The sequence below is a fragment of the Panulirus ornatus genome, chromosome 11 (assembly GCF_036320965.1).
Source record: "Panulirus ornatus isolate Po-2019 chromosome 11, ASM3632096v1, whole genome shotgun sequence".
NCBI classification, from domain to species: domain Eukaryota; kingdom Metazoa; phylum Arthropoda; class Malacostraca; order Decapoda; family Palinuridae; genus Panulirus; species Panulirus ornatus.
Window position 1 is genome coordinate 16,064,564 of NC_092234.1, and position 22,289 is coordinate 16,086,852.

A 22,289-nucleotide genomic window follows, 5' to 3' on the forward strand; every position below is an offset into this window, starting at 1 on the left:
CCGATTTGAAAAGCGCTTTCAAAAATGGTTGCTGTTACACTGTACACACTGTAGTAACATCATATTCATCCTCTTATTACATTGGATCCAACTGATGACTAAACATATTATGGAGACATTGTAATCACACGTCCACAGAAGATGACACAGCACTTATTTACCAGTTAGGTCTTCACTCTGTAACAGTAAAATAACAGAAATATTACCGAGGAGGGACTGACCATTCACGGACATGAGGAGGCCTTAACCTTAGGTGTTGGGTGAGGCTGAACCACTGATAAAACTTGTTTTCTACCGAGAACGTTTCAGCCAGACCGTGTCACACAATCACTAATAAATGTTACCACCACGAGAGCCTGCCTTCAGCTGACCTTAATTCCTCGTCTATGGCAGAATGATAATAATAATAATGATAATTTCAGGTTTACTGCCGTTTAATTTCCTTAATAGCAAGAGAACATAAGAGACTTTACAGATGATGAATTGAATAGAAACATATTTGGTTATAACTTGCCAAAGACATTGAGCTCAACAAATCAATACATAAAAGTAAGTTGAAACGCCAGGCAACACCAGACTAATCAAGTGTTGATCTATATTATAATGCACAGCAACAGAAAATGAGTAATACAAGTCTAACAGTGTTGATGACTTCAAATATCTAAACTTAGCATTCCTTGAAATCTACTCTTTACAGACCTTAATACTACTTTTACCTTAAGTATATATTGATAGTGGAGCTTACGCGTTTTAGACAATAAATCAGTTACTCAGTACTTTTTAAATCAGTCAGTACAAAAGTACTAGGAAAAGGTTTGCATCTGGTCTTTCAAGAGGAATCAAAAGGGATCACTTACTGATCCCCCCCCCAACTTTTATTTACGTTAGCTTATGTTAAATTAAATTAGGTTGGGATATAAACGTAACCTAACCTAGAAAAGATGGCAATTGCGTATTTTCATGTGATCTGTCATAAGTCCTACTCAAGCTAACTTTGAATTAGGAATTCAATAGAGTGGAGTCCACAGTTACGCATTCTCCCAATGTGTTGATGCACAAATTCATATTATAATGTAACTGTCATATGCTCAGCAGATGGTCAGTACTTGATATTACAAATAATTGATATTGCAAAAGCATTGAATGAGGACATACTTCACTGGAGAAAAATAAATCCCCAAGTAAATATGCTAGAAGAAAAAAACTCTTTAGATTTATCATTTAATCCCAGGGAATGTAACAAATTTGACCTTAGTGTTAATAAAAGCTCTAACATTATTGGAAAGCTAGAGAGCTACAAGAAAGGACTAAACCTTTCAAAACAATGGAAAAACTTTGGTATCAATAATTTAGCCTTGTATTAATGTTGGGTGAGATCCCTTATGGGTAAGCACACCTTAAATGTAATGAACTCCCTAGGTATGTTCATGAAACTTTAGAAGCCATGCAAGGTAATACAATAATGATAACCCTAGTTGAAACCATGCAAGATAATACAATAAGGATAATTCTAGTTGAAACCATGCAAGATGATGCAATAAGGATCATTCTAATAGAAACCATGTAAGATGATGCAATAAGGATCATTCTAGTAGAAACCTCGTCGTGCAAGGTGATGCAATAAGGATCATTCTAATAGAAACCATGCAAGATGATGCAGTAAGGATAATTCTAGTAGAAACCTTGCCATGCAAGATGATACAATAAGGATTATTCTAATAGAAACCATGCAAGATGATGCAATAAGGATCATTCTAATAGAAACCATGCAAGATGATGCAATAAGGATCATTCTAATAGAAACCATGCAAGGTAATACAATAATGATAACCCTAGTTGAAACCATGCAAGATGATGCAATAAGGATCATTCTAATAGAAACCATGCAAGATGATGCAATAAGGATCATTCTAATAGAAACCATGCAAGATGATGCAATAAGGATCATTCTAATAGAAACCATGCAAGATGATGCAATAAGGATCATTCTAATAGAAACCATGCAAGATGATGCAATAAGGATCATTCTAATAGAAACCATGCAAGATGATGCAGTAAGGATAATTCTAGTTGAAACCATGCAAGATAATACAATAAGGATAATTCTAGTTGAAACCATGCAAGATGATGCAGTAAGGATAATTCTAGTTGAAACCATGCAAGATGATGCAGTAAGGATAATTCTAGTTGAAACCATGCAAGATGATGCAATAAGGATCATTCTAATAGAAACCATGCAAGATGATGCAGTAAGGATAATTCTAGTTGAAACCATGCAAGATGATGCAATAAGGATCATTCTAATAGAAACCATGCAAGATGATGCAGTAAGGATAATTCTAGTTGAAACCATGCAAGATGATGCAATAAGGATCATTCTAATAGAAACCATGCAAGATGATGCAATAAGGATCATTCTAATAGAAACCATGCAAGATGATGCAATAAGGATCATTCTAATAGAAACCATGCAAGATGATGCAGTAAGGATAATTCTAGTTGAAACCATGCAAGATGATGCAGTAAGGATAATTCTAGTTGAAACCATGCAAGATGATGCAATAAGGATCATTCTAATAGAAACCATGCAAGATGATGCAGTAAGGATAATTCTAGTTGAAACCATGCAAGATGATGCAGTAAGGATAATTCTAGTTGAAACCATGCAAGATGATGCAGTAAGGATAATTCTAGTTGAAACCATGCAAGATGATGCAGTAAGGATAATTCTAGTTGAAACCATGCAAGATGATGCAGTAAGGATAATTCTAGTTGAAACCATGCAAGATGATGCAGTAAGGATAATTCTAGTTGAAACCATGCAAGATGATGCAATAAGGATCATTCTAATAGAAACCATGCAAGATGATGCAATAAGGATCATTCTAATAGAAACCATGCAAGATGATGCAGTAAGGATAATTCTAGTTGAAACCATGCAAGATGATGCAATAAGGATCATTCTAATAGAAACCATGCAAGATGATGCAATAAGGATCATTCTAATAGAAACCATGCAAGATGATGCAATAAGGATCATTCTAATAGAAACCATGCAAGATGATGCAGTAAGGATAATTCTAGTTGAAACCATGCAAGATGATGCAATAAGGATCATTCTAATAGAAACCATGCAAGATGATGCAATAAGGATCATTCTAATAGAAACCATGCAAGATGATGCAATAAGGATCATTCTAATAGAAACCATGCAAGATGATGCAGTAAGGATAATTCTAGTTGAAACCATGCAAGATGATGCAATAAGGATCATTCTAATAGAAACCATGCAAGATGATGCAATAAGGATCATTCTAATAGAAACCATGCAAGATGATGCAATAAGGATCATTCTAATAGAAACCATGCAAGATGATGCAATAAGGATCATTCTAATAGAAACCATGCAAGGTAATACAATAATGATAACCCTAGTTGAAACCATGCAAGATGATGCAATAAGGATCATTCTAATAGAAACCATGCAAGATGATGCAATAAGGATCATTCTAATAGAAACCATGCAAGATGATGCAATAAGGATCATTCTAATAGAAACCATGCAAGGTAATACAATAATGATAACCCTAGTTGAAACCATGCAAGATGATGCAATAAGGATCATTCTAATAGAAACCATGCAAGATGATGCAATAAGGATCATTCTAATAGAAACCATGCAAGATGATGCAATAAGGATCATTCTAATAGAAACCATGCAAGATGATGCAATAAGGATCATTCTAATAGAAACCATGCAAGATGATGCAATAAGGATCATTCTAATAGAAACCATGCAAGATGATGCAATAAGGATCATTCTAATAGAAACCATGCAAGATGATGCAATAAGGATCATTCTAATAGAAACCATGCAAGATGATGCAATAAGGATCATTCTAATAGAAACCATGCAAGATGATGCAGTAAGGATAATTCTAGTTGAAACCATGCAAGATGATGCAATAAGGATCATTCTAATAGAAACCATGCAAGATGATGCAGTAAGGATAATTCTAGTTGAAACCATGCAAGATAATACAATAAGGATAATTCTAGTTGAAACCATGCAAGATGATGCAATAAGGATCATTCTAATAGAAACCATGCAAGATGATGCAGTAAGGATAATTCTAGTTGAAACCATGCAAGATGATGCAATAAGGATCATTCTAATAGAAACCATGCAAGATGATGCAATAAGGATCATTCTAATAGAAACCATGCAAGATGATGCAATAAGGATCATTCTAATAGAAACCATGCAAGATGATGCAATAAGGATCATTCTAATAGAAACCATGCAAGATAATACAATAAGGATAATTCTAGTTGAAACCATGCAAGATGATGCAGTAAGGATAATTCTAGTTGAAACCATGCAAGATGATGCAATAAGGATCATTCTAATAGAAACCATGCAAGATGATGCAGTAAGGATAATTCTAGTTGAAACCATGCAAGATGATGCAATAAGGATCATTCTAATAGAAACCATGCAAGATGATGCAATAAGGATCATTCTAATAGAAACCATGCAAGATGATGCAGTAAGGATAATTCTAGTTGAAACCATGCAAGATAATACAATAAGGATAATTCTAGTTGAAACCATGCAAGATGATGCAATAAGGATCATTCTAATAGAAACCATGCAAGATGATGCAATAAGGATCATTCTAATAGAAACCATGCAAGGTAATACAATAATGATAACCCTAGTTGAAACCATGCAAGATGATGCAATAAGGATCATTCTAATAGAAACCATGCAAGATGATGCAATAAGGATCATTCTAATAGAAACCATGCAAGATGATGCAATAAGGATCATTCTAATAGAAACCATGCAAGATGATGCAGTAAGGATAATTCTAGTTGAAACCATGCAAGATGATGCAATAAGGATCATTCTAATAGAAACCATGCAAGATGATGCAATAAGGATCATTCTAATAGAAACCATGCAAGATAATACAATAAGGATAATTCTAGTTGAAACCATGCAAGATAATACAATAAGGATAATTCTAGTTGAAACCATGCAAGATGATGCAATAAGGATCATTCTAATAGAAACCATGCAAGATGATGCAATAAGGATCATTCTAATAGAAACCATGCAAGATGATGCAATAAGGATCATTCTAATAGAAACCATGCAAGATGATGCAGTAAGGATAATTCTAGTTGAAACCATGCAAGATAATACAATAAGGATAATTCTAGTTGAAACCATGCAAGATGATGCAGTAAGGATAATTCTAGTTGAAACCATGCAAGATGATGCAATAAGGATCATTCTAATAGAAACCATGCAAGATGATGCAGTAAGGATAATTCTAGTTGAAACCATGCAAGATGATGCAATAAGGATCATTCTAATAGAAACCATGCAAGATGATGCAGTAAGGATAATTCTAGTTGAAACCATGCAAGATGATGCAATAAGGATCATTCTAATAGAAACCATGCAAGATGATGCAATAAGGATCATTCTAATAGAAACCATGCAAGATGATGCAATAAGGATCATTCTAATAGAAACCATGCAAGATGATGCAGTAAGGATAATTCTAGTTGAAACCATGCAAGATGATGCAATAAGGATCATTCTAATAGAAACCATGCAAGATGATGCAATAAGGATCATTCTAATAGAAACCATGCAAGATGATGCAATAAGGATCATTCTAATAGAAACCATGCAAGATGATGCAGTAAGGATAATTCTAGTTGAAACCATGCAAGATGATGCAATAAGGATCATTCTAATAGAAACCATGCAAGATGATGCAATAAGGATCATTCTAATAGAAACCATGCAAGATGATGCAGTAAGGATAATTCTAGTTGAAACCATGCAAGATGATGCAATAAGGATCATTCTAATAGAAACCATGCAAGATGATGCAGTAAGGATAATTCTAGTTGAAACCATGCAAGATGATGCAGTAAGGATAATTCTAGTTGAAACCATGCAAGATGATGCAGTAAGGATAATTCTAGTTGAAACCATGCAAGATGATGCAATAAGGATCATTCTAATAGAAACCATGCAAGATGATGCAGTAAGGATAATTCTAGTTGAAACCATGCAAGATGATGCAATAAGGATCATTCTAATAGAAACCATGCAAGATGATGCAATAAGGATCATTCTAATAGAAACCATGCAAGGTAATACAATAATGATAACCCTAGTTGAAACCATGCAAGATGATGCAATAAGGATCATTCTAATAGAAACCATGCAAGATGATGCAGTAAGGATAATTCTAGTTGAAACCATGCAAGATGATGCAATAAGGATCATTCTAATAGAAACCATGCAAGATGATGCAATAAGGATCATTCTAATAGAAACCATGCAAGATGATGCAATAAGGATCATTCTAATAGAAACCATGCAAGATGATGCAGTAAGGATAATTCTAGTTGAAACCATGCAAGATGATGCAATAAGGATCATTCTAATAGAAACCATGCAAGATAATACAATAAGGATAATTCTAGTTGAAACCATGCAAGATGATGCAATAAGGATCATTCTAATAGAAACCATGCAAGATGATGCAGTAAGGATAATTCTAGTTGAAACCATGCAAGATGATGCAATAAGGATCATTCTAATAGAAACCATGCAAGATGATGCAATAAGGATCATTCTAATAGAAACCATGCAAGATGATGCAGTAAGGATAATTCTAGTTGAAACCATGCAAGATGATGCAATAAGGATCATTCTAATAGAAACCATGCAAGATGATGCAATAAGGATCATTCTAATAGAAACCATGCAAGATGATGCAATAAGGATCATTCTAATAGAAACCATGCAAGATGATGCAATAAGGATCATTCTAATAGAAACCATGCAAGATGATGCAATAAGGATCATTCTAATAGAAACCATGCAAGATGATGCAATAAGGATCATTCTAATAGAAACCATGCAAGATGATGCAATAAGGATCATTCTAATAGAAACCATGCAAGATGATGCAATAAGGATCATTCTAATAGAAACCATGCAAGATAATACAATAAGGATAATTCTAGTTGAAACCATGCAAGATGATGCAATAAGGATCATTCTAATAGAAACCATGCAAGATGATGCAGTAAGGATAATTCTAGTTGAAACCATGCAAGATGATGCAGTAAGGATAATTCTAGTTGAAACCATGCAAGATGATGCAATAAGGATCATTCTAATAGAAACCATGCAAGATGATGCAATAAGGATCATTCTAATAGAAACCATGCAAGATGATGCAATAAGGATAACCCTAGTTGAAACCATGCAAGATGATGCAATAAGGATCATTCTAATAGAAACCATGCAAGATGATGCAATAAGGATCATTCTAATAGAAACCATGCAAGATGATGCAATAAGGATCATTCTAATAGAAACCATGCAAGATGATGCAATAAGGATCATTCTAATAGAAACCATGCAAGATGATGCAATAAGGATCATTCTAATAGAAACCATGCAAGATGATGCAATAAGGATCATTCTAATAGAAACCATGCAAGATGATGCAATAAGGATCATTCTAATAGAAACCATGCAAGATGATGCAATAAGGATCATTCTAATAGAAACCATGCAAGATGATGCAATAAGGATCATTCTAATAGAAACCATGCAAGATGATGCAATAAGGATCATTCTAATAGAAACCATGCAAGATGATGCAATAAGGATCATTCTAATAGAAACCATGCAAGATGATGCAATAAGGATCATTCTAATAGAAACCATGCAAGATGATGCAATAAGGATCATTCTAATAGAAACCATGCAAGATGATGCAATAAGGATCATTCTAATAGAAACCATGCAAGATGATGCAGTAAGGATAATTCTAGTTGAAACCATGCAAGATGATGCAGTAAGGATAATTCTAGTTGAAACCATGCAAGATGATGCAATAAGGATCATTCTAATAGAAACCATGCAAGATGATGCAATAAGGATCATTCTAATAGAAACCATGCAAGATGATGCAATAAGGATCATTCTAATAGAAACCATGCAAGATGATGCAATAAGGATCATTCTAATAGAAACCATGCAAGATGATGCAATAAGGATCATTCTAATAGAAACCATGCAAGATGATGCAATAAGGATCATTCTAATAGAAACCATGCAAGATGATGCAATAAGGATCATTCTAATAGAAACCATGCAAGATGATGCAATAAGGATCATTCTAATAGAAACCATGCAAGATGATGCAGTAAGGATAATTCTAGTTGAAACCATGCAAGATGATGCAATAAGGATCATTCTAATAGAAACCATGCAAGATGATGCAGTAAGGATAATTCTAGTTGAAACCATGCAAGATGATGCAATAAGGATCATTCTAATAGAAACCATGCAAGATGATGCAATAAGGATCATTCTAATAGAAACCATGCAAGATGATGCAATAAGGATCATTCTAATAGAAACCATGCAAGGTAATACAATAATGATAACCCTAGTTGAAACCATGCAAGATGATGCAGTAAGGATAATTCTAGTTGAAACCATGCAAGATGATGCAATAAGGATCATTCTAATAGAAACCATGCAAGATGATGCAATAAGGATCATTCTAATAGAAACCATGCAAGATGATGCAGTAAGGATAATTCTAGTTGAAACCATGCAAGATGATGCAGTAAGGATAATTCTAGTTGAAACCATGCAAGATGATGCAATAAGGATCATTCTAATAGAAACCATGCAAGATGATGCAATAAGGATCATTCTAATAGAAACCATGCAAGATGATGCAATAAGGATCATTCTAATAGAAACCATGCAAGATGATGCAATAAGGATCATTCTAATAGAAACCATGCAAGATAATACAATAAGGATAATTCTAGTTGAAACCATGCAAGATGATGCAATAAGGATCATTCTAATAGAAACCATGCAAGATGATGCAATAAGGATCATTCTAATAGAAACCATGCAAGATGATGCAGTAAGGATAATTCTAGTTGAAACCATGCAAGATGATGCAATAAGGATCATTCTAATAGAAACCATGCAAGATGATGCAATAAGGATCATTCTAATAGAAACCATGCAAGATAATACAATAAGGATAATTCTAGTTGAAACCATGCAAGATGATGCAGTAAGGATAATTCTAGTTGAAACCATGCAAGATGATGCAATAAGGATCATTCTAATAGAAACCATGCAAGATGATGCAATAAGGATCATTCTAATAGAAACCATGCAAGATGATGCAATAAGGATCATTCTAATAGAAACCATGCAAGATGATGCAATAAGGATCATTCTAATAGAAACCATGCAAGATGATGCAATAAGGATCATTCTAATAGAAACCATGCAAGATGATGCAATAAGGATCATTCTAATAGAAACCATGCAAGATGATGCAATAAGGATCATTCTAATAGAAACCATGCAAGATGATGCAATAAGGATCATTCTAATAGAAACCATGCAAGATGATGCAATAAGGATCATTCTAATAGAAACCATGCAAGATGATGCAATAAGGATCATTCTAATAGAAACCATGCAAGATGATGCAATAAGGATCATTCTAATAGAAACCATGCAAGATGATGCAGTAAGGATAATTCTAGTTGAAACCATGCAAGATGATGCAATAAGGATCATTCTAATAGAAACCATGCAAGATGATGCAATAAGGATAATTCTAGTTGAAACCATGCAAGATGATGCAATAAGGATCATTCTAATAGAAACCATGCAAGATGATGCAATAAGGATCATTCTAATAGAAACCATGCAAGATGATGCAATAAGGATCATTCTAATAGAAACCATGCAAGATGATGCAATAAGGATCATTCTAATAGAAACCATGCAAGATGATGCAATAAGGATCATTCTAATAGAAACCATGCAAGATGATGCAATAAGGATCATTCTAATAGAAACCATGCAAGATGATGCAATAAGGATCATTCTAATAGAAACCATGCAAGATGATGCAATAAGGATCATTCTAATAGAAACCATGCAAGATGATGCAATAAGGATCATTCTAATAGAAACCATGCAAGATGATGCAATAAGGATCATTCTAATAGAAACCATGCAAGATGATGCAATAAGGATCATTCTAATAGAAACCATGCAAGATGATGCAATAAGGATCATTCTAATGAAAGTTCCCAAAATACTCTCGTGCTACATGCTCTTCAGCCCACCATAGCCACTGCTCACACAAACAGGGAGAAGTATGCACCTCTAACATATGACTTAGAATGTCCATGGCTGAAGTACTCCTGAACAATAGGGTCTAAGAATTTATCTTCAGGCACAGTCTTGTAGATGGGCTCATTGTAATACTTACCCACCTCCCAGCCCTCAACACCTTCCATTAGTTTTTCCTAAAAAAAGAAATAATGAGGTTAGAAACAACATGAGAATGAAACCAACATGCAACTCATATAAAAATAAAACCTAAGCCAAGTCAATGTGTCTCATATGCCCTAGCTAAGTGATCCTTTACCTTACTAGACATGCATATGCAATGTGATACAATGGAAACAGTCGATAAAATAACTGATCTAAGCAATTTAAATTGAAATACTGATAAATGTAGAAAGGCTAATGATCAGAAAGTACAGTCTAGGAGTGTGTGAAGACATGTAAGTCTTCTCAATCCTCAAGAGGAGAAATGTGGATCCTTAAAATAAGAAAAATCAGTCTAAAAAAATCCATTAAAATTTACCATGTAAAAAGTTTGCAACATAGAAAGATTTATAAAGAGATGAAAGTTTCAGCTTCACCTTAAAACTCAGGGTATAGATCCATTAAGTGAAGAGTCTCATATTGTTCACAACAGAGAGAAAAAAAATCAACTGAGCACTGGTGGAAATTTGTGACAGAAGGCTAAGAAAATAAGTTGGGATTTATGTACTAAATAGTGTCATTTGGCTTCATTTTGAAGTGATATCTGTAACATGAATAACTGGGATTTATGGACTAAAGTGTGTGATTTGGCATAGTATTAAATGAGATCTATTAGTAACATAAATAACCAAAACATGTTTACAGAAGAATGGGACACACTATGCATGCTTCAAAGATGTTGAATCTCCAAATGTAATCATCATCTGGCTTCATATCTGTTCCTCAACTATCCCTATTTTTCTTTCACCTACAACTCTCCAAACTCTATCAAGTTTTAAATCATTCTCTGAGAACCCGGTATCTAAAAGTCTGCTATAACGTTATGACCTCTATTCTTCCATCTACAGTTCTTTACTTACAAAACTTCAAAGTGCACCAAGGGAATGGTTGAAATCCTCCTACATAACTGGAGGACTGAGGCCCTTATATATCCTATTCACAATAATCTGGAACAAACTAACTACCAACATACTCATATTCCTGACTCATGACCACTCTCCCAACATCCTGAACTTATCACTTCAACTCCTTGATGCAAAAGGTATACAATTCACATCTAAAGTGGTACCTTGAACCAAACTCTTGTAAACCTTTCTCTATTCTAAGTGCTTCCTCTCCTGAATGCCCCTCTAAACACCACTTATGGCACCTTCAGTGTTGACTGGATTAACACAAATTGCCCCTATATTCAATCAAAAAATAACTGATGCTCTTTAGGCAATGCTTCTGTCTCTGCTGAGAGAACAAGAGAGGTTACTGTTAAAGGAGCAGAGGGACACGTCTTCTGGAATATTCTCTCTTCTTCCAATGAACTATTTGCCTTTGCTCTTTTGTGCACTCTGGCAAAGGACATGGAAAACTTATCTTTTTTCAACTCACATTCAACATTTCAAAATGAAATATGGTTACCTCTCTTCTCCCAATGACTGGGAGGGCAAGGAGTGGAGTGAATTGGAGCGATGTGGTATACCGGGGTTGACATGCTGTCAGTGGATTGAATCGGGGCATGTGAAGCGTCTGGGGTAAACCATGGAAAGCTGTGTAGGTATGTATATTTTGCGTGTGTGGACGTATGTATATACATGTGTATGGGGGTGGGTTGGGCCATTTCTTTCGTCTGTTTCCTTGCGCTACCTCACAAACGCGGGAGACAGCGACAAAGCAAAAAAAAGAAAAAAAAAAAAAATTCAAACAGCTTCTACAGTTCTAATATCCTTCCTTTATTTAGATTATGCAATACAGAACATACCTCTCCAACTGAAAAAGACACTTTTTAATACTCTAATCCACTGCTATCTAAGACAACTTTAACATTCCCTCATCCACTAATGCTCTTTTACTAGTACTATACCTTCTCTTAAAATATCTTAATATCTTTTCATGAGGTCTAAAAAGCACCTACCTAATGTCTTTGGATATAAAAAAGGCATGTGAACCAGGTACAACCTGTATTTTTGTTTTAAAAGCGTGTGCTTCTAAACTTAAAACTGTGCTTGCTCATGTTTCACTTATACCAAAAAAGGGTGACCATTCTAACCCTCCAATTATCATCCCATTGCTTTGATTTCTACCATTTTTTTTTCTTTGAATATTTCCTTATTTCCTAGATCCATAAACTTCTTGAATCTCACTTTTTCTGTAAGCATTAGTATGGTTTTCATAAGGTGAGATCCACCTGTGATATCCTTTCCAATGTAATCAGTATCTTGTCATTCTCTCGGAGAGGCTTTAGGAAACCCTTCAATATATTCCTACACTTGAAAGCTTCTAATAGTGTGTGGCATTGCAATCTTAACTTAAAACCCTCCTCTTTGGCTTTCCTGCTTTTCCTCTATCACTCCACATTCCTCTCTGGTCAGTCTACTCTTTTGCTACAAGTAAGTCATCCTCATCCCTCTTTGTCCTCTTTATAAATCACTTCCTCTCATCAACAAACAACCACTAATATGGAGACACTTAAACACTAGGATTCCTTACATTCATCCAAGCCCACTCCATCTTTTGTGCCTGTTTGATCAACATTTTGTATCATGATGACTAAGCCTTTATGAACTCCACTTCTGACAGAATTACCCATTCTCAGAGAGGTGGACATAACTTGGTCAACTTTAATATCTCTGACACCCAGTTTCTACAAAAATTTCCAACCCACCACTCAATACTTCCTAAAATATCAATGTAACATCTATCTTGGAAACCTATTACAAACATAGCTAAGTATGCCTCTACAAACTTAAGAGTCCTGCTCAGATGCCGAATACTCCTCTACTTTGAAAACTTGCTGATTATAGACACTAAATTTGTCCTTGTAAGGTGTACTGCTCTCACATCGGGGGCAACTCTAGCTCCTGCACACTTACCTGACAGGGAAGAGGCTAAATCAGTGTTACTTAATTTCATTTCAAAACTTGATCCACAAGTTGGTACTCTCTTCCTCTTCTTGAAACATCAATTTCTGCTACATATAACTTGTATATTTGTATGCCTCCATCATTAGCTAAATCACACAATACCTGGCAAACTACCATGTCACACAATGAATGAATGAGTGTCAGTAACCATGGGGTGGCCTAATGTGGTTTGTTTATTTCCCTACATTGCCAAAAATTGTAACTATGTACTTTCTCTCAACTTTCCTTACTGCTACAGTACGGGAGGATTTCTTGGCCCCCCCTCCTGCTACTGGGACTCTCAGTTGCCTTCTATATCAAGTTGGAGATTCTTTGGAATAATTAACATTCTCATCCGCAGAGATGAGAAGAAAGACTCCAATGCCTGTCTCTCCTACATGTCACAGGTGACAAATTGGGACAAAAGTAAGTGTGAAAATCCTCCCCTCTTGCATCACCTCTTTCTAAAAAGTAGGAAGAGAAAGAATCTAGTGCAGTTCAGTAATTTGTTCCTGCTACTAGCTTTCAAGGCATGGTGTGTGTGTGTGTGTCAGCCTTATGTTCAATGCTCAAAATGGCAAGAAAAAATAAAGGCTTTGAAAACAAGTATTTCAAACCTTAATATGATGGCTCAAACAGAAAAATCCCATTACATCACTGACTTGTTCTGAAGTCTATTAGATAGATGGACTGGAAAGTAATGAAGCACTCTCCCCTCATCTATCAAATAACAGACCTGGATGAAGCTTGACTGGGACAGGTGAACAAAGTAAAATGGTTACTTCACACTACTTTTCATGTTTCTAACCAGCTGAGCAGATGCTCGTGATCACATGACAACTTCTAAGTGAATACAGTATCTAGAATTAAAAAGGAATCTTAATTATCAAATATACAACCCTCATACCCTTTTTCTGGGATTAATGCAGCTTTCAGACTGCATTTCAAGTAGGAGCAGGAAAATGAAGGACTCCTTTGGAAGAAGAAGTTCCTCAAGATAACTGTACTCTTTTTTGTCCCCTGATGATAAAAGAACCTCCCTAAAGGTGCCTTTTCACTTGTGGTGTAACCACCTACAAATGGAGCATTGTAACAGATTATCAACTTTTAGGTTTACTACTTAATGTCAAACAGGACCTAAGGAAATGAGCTTACAATCCTTAACTAACTTGGCCATCAAAGAGTAAGATAAAAATCATCTAAAAATATACACACATAAACCAAACTAGATATAATGATCTATTTAATCATTATCACCTCTACTCTAATTAATTCCAGAAACCCTACAGGTTGGCAGAGAACAGGGATACCCTATTCCCTTAGAATATGGACAGGTAATAAAAAATGATTAATTGTACCCTTTTCCTCTGGGTAACACTGATTTATGCACATTACATATAAAACACCCAAGTTAGATAAAAGTAACCACCATATCCAGCTATATACAAAGATTCTTAATCTACAAATACTAAGCTCAATTATAAACAAAGATATGTTTATCACCTCCTCATCACGATTCTTTCTTATCTGCTTAAGAAACTCCCGATCCCTTTCAGCTAACAGCAGTGGTTCTATTGCCAACTGCCCACTCCTCATCTCCACTTCTTCCAGCCTGTAGAAGAAATAAAAAATCAGCAAGCAGAACTGATTAGCATAAACTTTAATTTCTTACTACATAAGGTAGCAACATTCTGGTGGGTACTAAACCATTTTGAGCCCTACACATAGTGTTAACACTTTCCTATTCCAATGTCAATACAGCTGTTCCTTGTATAATGACTGGGCTACATTTCACAAAAACCTGTTAACAAAAAGTAATTTTATACCCTTCTTACACAACTACTAATAATAAACATGAATAGGGAGTAAGTTTAATGAACTTGTGACAAAATGATATCTTACAATGTTTAGTACACATTCAGTCCTGCATCTTCAAACTACTTCACATTCCTCTGGAAATTCAGAGTCTCTTCATCAAGACCTTATATGAGTATCATATCAATTAAACTACTTGTCATTAACAGCCTACCTGATCCTCCTGTACGTGCGGTAGTACAAAAAGCCAGTTACAGCTGTGAGGATCGTGTAGCCTGCAAACATCTGAAGGCCTGGAAGTATGATCACTTGTTATGATTGTGCTTAGCAAACATAGTAAGTGAATATATAGACACATAAAAGATAAATCATATGAAATCTGTGATATGTTTTTGTAGATATAATTCATCCATCACCAGATTCTTACCAAAAGTGTCCATTAAAATTTTGTGAAACATTTAGGATAGTAATAGATTATTACTAAACCCCACATCATATCCACAAAATCTTTAACTCATTGAATCTCTTCTAAGAAAATCAAATCAATTATTCTGAATAATTTCACCAAGTTTAACTACATAAAACATGACTTATCTTCAGAAAGCACAGTTACATACAAAAGTAGCATCAAACCCATGATCTATTCTAGCGAGAATTCAATCTTCTTAAGTCTAACCGCCCTCTGACTTTAAAATTTCTAGCAACTAGAGCACAGAATCTCTTGAAAACTAGGTTTTATGTTTAAATAAATGTTACTTAGTACATCACTGAGGAAAATCCTTCATTTACGCGACAGTTTTCATGATAAGCTTCATCGAGTCAAAGTCAGACAAAGCCAAAAGATTAATTTATATGTGACTGGTGATGCTCCCGTCTAAGTCACTTCTACCATGTATAAAGACTTCAGTGATATAAAATCCATATCAATGAGTGTCATTAGACAGAAACTGTAACCTTTGAGCACGGCACTACCATACTAGAAATATCAATATCCAAAGCAGTTGGTGCTAGGTCGCTAGATACTTTAACTATATTAACAATAATTTTGTTACTAAATAGACACAATACCAATATGATTGCAGAGGTAAAAGAGGAAATGTTCCATGAATGTTGGACATATTGTTTACATTCCAATTCTTCCTCGACGAAGGGCAGATATGGACACCCACTCACTACCATCTCAAACATTTTACCTCAGGCTATACACAATGTTCTCCATTCTTCTTACCTGAGAAATAGGTTCTTGCGGGGAGCCTTCTAAAGCTAATAGGGGCATAGCCCCCTTTAGGAGGTAAATCTTGGGTAGGCGCCGCCATGTTGGGCTGTCCCGGTCCGGCTCAGCCGAGATCCGCTCCACCAAGACTACGATCAAGCTGCTGCTCCTGCTACAATCTCTTAAGCAGCTTTCGCTCAAATATTTATCATCTTAAATCTAAAAACTAACCATGATTTTTCCCATTAGTGCAATAGAATGATCATAAATCGTCGTATATCATCTTAGTAATGTTATTTTCATTCGTTTTTACTTAAATGCCCATGAAAAATTAATTCTTTTTCAGGTAACCTGAGTTAGAGCCTCATAGCTTTGTCGGTGTTTAGATAATCAATATTATATGAATATGATTTCCTTCCCTTTGTTTTTTTTTTAGAAATTGAATAAATTATCCAGTTCCTCTCAACAACCTTACATAAATTCATATAGTCATTTAATCCAGCACAATTGCCTTTCCCCTCCAGTGTTTACACACACCTCAGGCGGGAACTTTAAATGTGTCAAGCAGGGAAGGTTGTGAAGGTCTATTGGTTTCTTGGAAATTATATTTTCTCTTGTTTAAGTTGTCAATATTTCGTTATCTATCGTTCAATTAATTCTCTTTTTTCTATGGAGGAAAGAAATATACAGCATCCTGACTCTGATTCTTTTTTTACTACTTATTTTTTCAGTTTGCGTGTTTTCGTTCATTTTTTATATGCATTCTCCATCTCTGTAAGAAGTATATACATCCAATTCTGCATTTAACACAGGAGACATTATTTGTTCATACAGAATACAACATTTCTATAAATCAGTGGTAATCCTTAGTATTTACAAATTGGGTAATTCACACAATTTTTAAACTATGTTCTAACTTCATAGTTCGTTTAGAGGTGACAAGTTAGTTTCTTACTGATAAACAATGACAAATATTTGTTCATATTTCCAGACTTACATAATGACACTTAATGAGGACCATAATGTACATAAATGTTCGTGTACACTTTATGTGCTATCTTCGGTGAAATATTTAGATATGTTCAGTGTTTACGTATTTTGCCCAAATAAACTCGTTCATATTCATATTCAAACATTAACCAATAATATAAGACTTCTGTGAATATCAAAGTCTTTGTTTAAATACTTGACAGCCGATAAACCCAACACTCAACTTGTGGTACGTAGAAATAAAATCATTGTGGGAACAACAGATTATAGGCTGCGTCGTTTCTTTTAATTTATTAGAATAATTGTAGTACAGAGGAAAAGTTTCCTGAGTTAAACAGAGAAGTTCTTAAGTTGAAGAAGTTTATAGACCCGCAGGACAGGTCTTGACCCGAGGGTAAACAAACCCAGATTCCACTGTCAAAATCCAGGTGGTGTGTGTGTGCACTTGGCTTCGCTTAATGTAATCATCCTGGTAATTTCTTCAGAAAATATGTCAGAGGACGAGAGCTCACGCAAGGACGACCAGGGCGAAAATACTAATTTAGATTACGACAAGAAGACGAGTAAAGGAGAATTAGCTGTCAAAGTTATATGTTTAGGTGACAGTGCAGTAGGGAAGTCGAAGTAAGTGTATTTCATACAAGTTCTTCCATTTGTCTATAGTTTTGTTTATTATGAAGGTCATTAAGAATTACGTGACTGCATTTATATTCTTAGATAGCGGTATCTTCATTATGATGAGAACCAAAGTTTTGTTAGTGTAGTAATTGTCTAGATTAGCTTCACATTGTTGTGTACCCCAATGGTAGCGTAGTTTTTGGAAAATACAATATCAGTCTCTGACCATGTTTGGAGTAATGAATTTCAGTTAATGACATTGGATAAGGCGATGGTAGTACATGACTGAAAAATATAGGGTAAATTAAAGTGGATAATACTCATAATAATAAAAAAAAATATGAAAAGTTCATTATACTGTCCAGGCAGTTGAGATTTATCCTTGTTTTCAACATCAGCCAAGTTTTCAACATCTTAGCTGATATATAGCTGTTACACCCATGACTGCAAAGCTAAAGTGGTGATTATTGTCAGCATTTAATATAATATGCACCAAGTGATTCCCAATAGCATACGTATCTTACATTAGTATATCTCTGGTAATTTACCAGTTTACCATGCATCCAAACCAGCTTGAGAGTCCTACATAATTTGGTGTAATTGTAGAAACATCTGTGGAACTGAATGATAGTAGATGAGTTAAGTGATGTATATCTGGGAAAATTTTGGGTTGAGTAATTGAAAATTGTGCTATCTTTTTGTTGACACTTGGTTCCATGTTGGTGGTACATTTTTATGAGCGTGCCTGGTATATTTGGGCAAGATTACTTGAAATTAAGATAAATCTTGACTGATAGAGAAATAAGGTGAGATTTTTCAGTTTCTTTTAGTTTCTTACAAGTGTATTATGTACTAATACATTAATGAACAACATAGTATCTGTGATATAATACTATTGCTTTGTTCATATCATTCAGTACCAAAGATAATACAGAATAGATTAGTCCTCTGTAGGTACGTTTTATCATTACAATTAACTGTATACTGTGCTTAAAACATATAGTAAATAGATATTTCCCAAAGCTAGTTTCAGTGTGGAGCTGAACTAATCTTGCCTCTCTACTGTTATTTCAGCCACTAGGTTAGGATTGTCAGTACAATATTTTACAAGTATTGCTGGTAAAAGTTTACTGTATTCAGCTTTGCATTGAAATCAGCTTTGGGAAATGGCTGCTTATTATTTTAGGTGCTCTATATAGTTCGTTGTGATTACAAGAATACCAGTTGAGCCTAATATGGAGCATTATCCTGTATTAAATGATATTGAATTATATGATAAGGGCTATGTATATAATGGAAAATGTGAGATTATTTAATGTCAAAGCTAGTAATACAATTGCAAAGTATTAGTAGAACTTATGAGAACCTTGGCTAACATCACATAGCATTCAAATTGATGGTAGAAGTATGACACTGTATTGGTCTCCACTTTAGGAATAACTATTGTCTTCGTTGAGTGTGACTGGTATATTTCAAATAGAATATTGATTGGTATAATTTAAGCAAAATATTGAAGTGTATTACCTTCTTTAAAATCATATTTTCCCATATGTACTACTGTCATTTCATACGTCATTCAGCAAAATATGATGCTATTTGATCAAATCGTACTTCACAGGTATAATCATAACAGACTACAGAAGGCACATAAAACAAAAATAACCACTTCCCAGAGCTAGTTCGATGCAGAACTTGAATATTCAAGTTTTTACTGTATTACCTACTTTTACATTAATCAGCCCCAGTCTAGTAAAATGCAATTCTTGACATTGTTCTGTGCAACTTTTGTTGTATTCTTTGTATACTGCACTGCCATGGTTGGTTTGTAAGATTGAACTAACTATTAACCTCTTAGATGCATATGATTGTGGGGATATATGGAGTTTTAACCATCTATCAGGCAATTACCCTCTCAGATGCACTTGGGCTCCACATACTGTGGAGAAATAGCTTTTCATCCGTAAAAACTTATTTTCCCTCATAGGTTGGCACCTGTTCTGGTGAGGATTGCAATTTTTCTGATGTTTCATTTCAAGATGACGGGCCTATGCAAAAGCATAGCAGAAAATATTATATTTACACTTATGAGTTATGACAGTTGACCCACACCTCATGAGTATGGGATGCAGAACATTACCACTGCTCTGTTATCCACATTTTGATACACATATGTTAAGTATGGTAAACACTAATTACCAACCAGGAATGCTCTTAGCATAGTCCATGCTCTAGTTAATATATATTGATTTTAAAAAATTAATGTTTCAGAATTTTCAGATATGCTGATTCAAAGTGTTTAACATTCATTCTTACAATTTCAGGCTTGTTGAACGTTTCTTAATGGATGGTTATCAGCACCAGCAGCTGTCAACTTTTGCTCTTACTCTATACAGATATCGCACTAAAGTGGAAAGCTCCGATGTCTTAGTAGGTGCGTGCTTTTAATCATTTTTAGTTGATTGTATTTTTTAGATAAAAGAAACAATGGAAGAGCATGTGTATGTATAAATGCTTTAAAATGCAGTGAAAATGATGTATGAACTTATACGTAGCCCATATTGTGACCTTAAATAAAGATGATAATTTTGGGCTATCTCTTTGGGATAGTACATTTTGTACTATGCATTTGTTACTAGTTTGCTGTACTGATAAGAATAGTTAATGTATTGATATTCAGAACTTTTCATGGTTCCATTGGTGTCCAAAGTTCTAAGGGAAGCCAAAGAGTAATGTGTAGTTTTCATGCAGTAAACCTTGGCTCTATTTGCTCAAGGAATGAATACAATTGAAATTTTTCATATTTTGTGATAATGCTTGCTTTGACCATATTCATGTAGTAATCCTTATTGCAAATATGCTGTACATTATTAAAAGCCACAACATTCTCCAAAGCTTATGGTTTTCATGATTTATTTTTTCCATTTGTCTTTTCTTGCCTTTCCTTTACAAGATAAACACATGGTCTGTGTGGCTAAAAATGCATTTTTTCATACATTTTCATGAAATTCTGATTGCTGCAGCTTTTTTCATAAATCAGCCTTTTGGATTAGGTACGTCAATGAAAATATTGGGGGGCAAATTATGCATTTGGTATGCAGCTTTGAGTGTTGAATACAGCACATATATTTTTTATCATTCTTATTAATAGTGCAGGTTATAAGGTAGATTATAGATACATGATTGCATAGCAGGGTAGAAAGTCTCAAAAAGGCATCTCTGCCTTCGTGATAGTCTACAGGATTGTGGTAACGGACCGCAGTTTTGTTGATTGAACTTACGTAGAGGGTGCATTCCACATGCACTTGATTCACCCCTTATATACGGACAGATTGATTATTATAAATCAGTAAAAAAGGGAAACTTAGGTGAAAGTATATAGATATCCTGTGTATAAAAACAAAGATGTATCCTTGTTCTAACCAGTGTTTAAGGGGGTATGGTAGCACATCTCATGTTGTAGATTTTGCGTACTGTGAATTTTTAGTCCAGAGAAAGCCTCCAAACTGATGATATTGATATTCACTGGAAGGAAATCCATGATTTTTTTTATTTTGGTTGTGTAACCTGTGCTCATTATATACATTGTCTGTGATAAGGTTGAAGAGCTGAGTGAAAGTTTTGGTATACATATGGGTGTGAGCTAGGGCTGTGTGATGTTCTGTGTGACTTTTTAAAATATAAATAGATGGAGGGATGAGAGATGAAAGTAAAGCTAAGAAAAGGGGTTACAGACATGAAGTGTGGTGGTGAGGTATGGTAGATAGTAACAAGTGTGTCTGCAGATGATACTGTTTTGTTTGTTGAGAGTGAAGAAGGTTGTAAGTGTGTTTTATCATGTGTGTAAGCATAGATGATTGTAGGTAAGTGTGAGTAAAAGTAAAGTTAAAGAGTTCTAGAGGAAGAGGAATGGTGGAAGAATGTGTGTAATGGTGTATGCAAGAGAGGAAAAGTGAAGATTCTTTTGTTGTGTTCACCCCCATAATTGGAGTTTTTGGAGGAATTGGGTATCAGAGATATAGATAGATGTTAAGGTAAAGTAAATCATGATAGAACCAGTGTTTAGTTTTGTTCATTGATGAAGTATGTGTATATGGTAGGAAATATGATGAGAATTTATTTATAGTAACCTTTGGCTGTAAATTGCAAAATGCAAGGTATTTGAAAATGTTTCCCTTGAAGTTATCTGATGCCGATGTGGTTTACAGTGTTAAATGAGTTTTACTCTTCCAGATTTTTGGGATACAGCAGGACAGGAGAGATTTCAAACAATGCATCCATCATACTATCATCAGGTACCAATATTTTGATTGAGACTACAAATTATGTA

General features: G+C 34.8%; 3 protein-coding genes across 4 annotated transcripts in view; 1 reads left to right on the forward strand and 2 right to left on the reverse strand.

The window, feature by feature from the left end:
* Nucleotides 1-326, reverse strand: part of mahj (LisH and WD40 domain-containing protein mahjong) — a 212,913-nt gene extending 212,587 nt beyond the window's left edge. The window contains exon 1 of the mRNA XM_071666225.1: nucleotides 222-326. Within this exon, the coding sequence (XP_071522326.1) occupies nucleotides 222-224 (3 nt within the window). The 5' untranslated portion in view covers nucleotides 225-326. The remainder of the gene's footprint in view (nucleotides 1-221) is intronic.
* Nucleotides 327-10,170: 9,844 nt separating this feature from the next.
* Nucleotides 10,171-16,527, reverse strand: ND-B16.6 (NADH dehydrogenase (ubiquinone) B16.6 subunit). Its single transcript, XM_071666661.1, has 4 exons — nucleotides 16,370-16,527; nucleotides 15,356-15,434; nucleotides 14,830-14,938; nucleotides 10,171-10,410 (listed from the first exon to the last, which is right to left on the reverse strand). Exons 1-4 carry the CDS (start codon nucleotides 16,455-16,457, stop codon nucleotides 10,240-10,242), a joined length of 447 nt encoding a protein of 148 aa, XP_071522762.1. The 5' UTR covers nucleotides 16,458-16,527; the 3' UTR covers nucleotides 10,171-10,239.
* Nucleotides 16,528-17,727: 1,200 nt separating this feature from the next.
* Nucleotides 17,728-22,289, forward strand: part of LOC139751318 (rab-like protein 2A) — a 47,467-nt gene continuing 42,905 nt past the window's right edge. The window contains exons 1-3 of one of the 2 annotated variants that reach the window (XR_011713325.1): nucleotides 17,728-17,968; nucleotides 20,284-20,393; nucleotides 22,193-22,254. Coding sequence is in view for 1 of the 2 variants with exons in the window: in XM_071666660.1 (XP_071522761.1) it covers nucleotides 17,835-17,968; nucleotides 20,284-20,393; nucleotides 22,193-22,254 (306 nt within the window). In the remaining variant the exon portion in view is untranslated. The remainder of the gene's footprint in view (nucleotides 17,969-20,283; nucleotides 20,394-22,192; nucleotides 22,255-22,289) is intronic. The other variant, XM_071666660.1, reaches the window with a different exon arrangement.

What these genes read in the sequence shown, in the direction of transcription:
- ND-B16.6 (XM_071666661.1), bottom strand. Translation starts at nt 16,457, where the DNA reads ATGGCGGCGCCTACCCAAGATTTACCTCCTAAAGGGGGCTATGCCCCT. An exon ending in CGCAAGAACCTATTTCTCAG is followed by an intron (nt 15,435 to 16,369) that starts GTAAGAAGAATG and finishes TCATACTTCCAG; the next exon opens with GCCTTCAGATGTTTGCAGGC. An exon ending in GAAAGAATCGTGATGAGGAG is followed by an intron (nt 10,411 to 14,829) that starts GTGATAAACATA and finishes TTCTTTTTTTAG; the next exon opens with GAAAAACTAATGGAAGGTGT.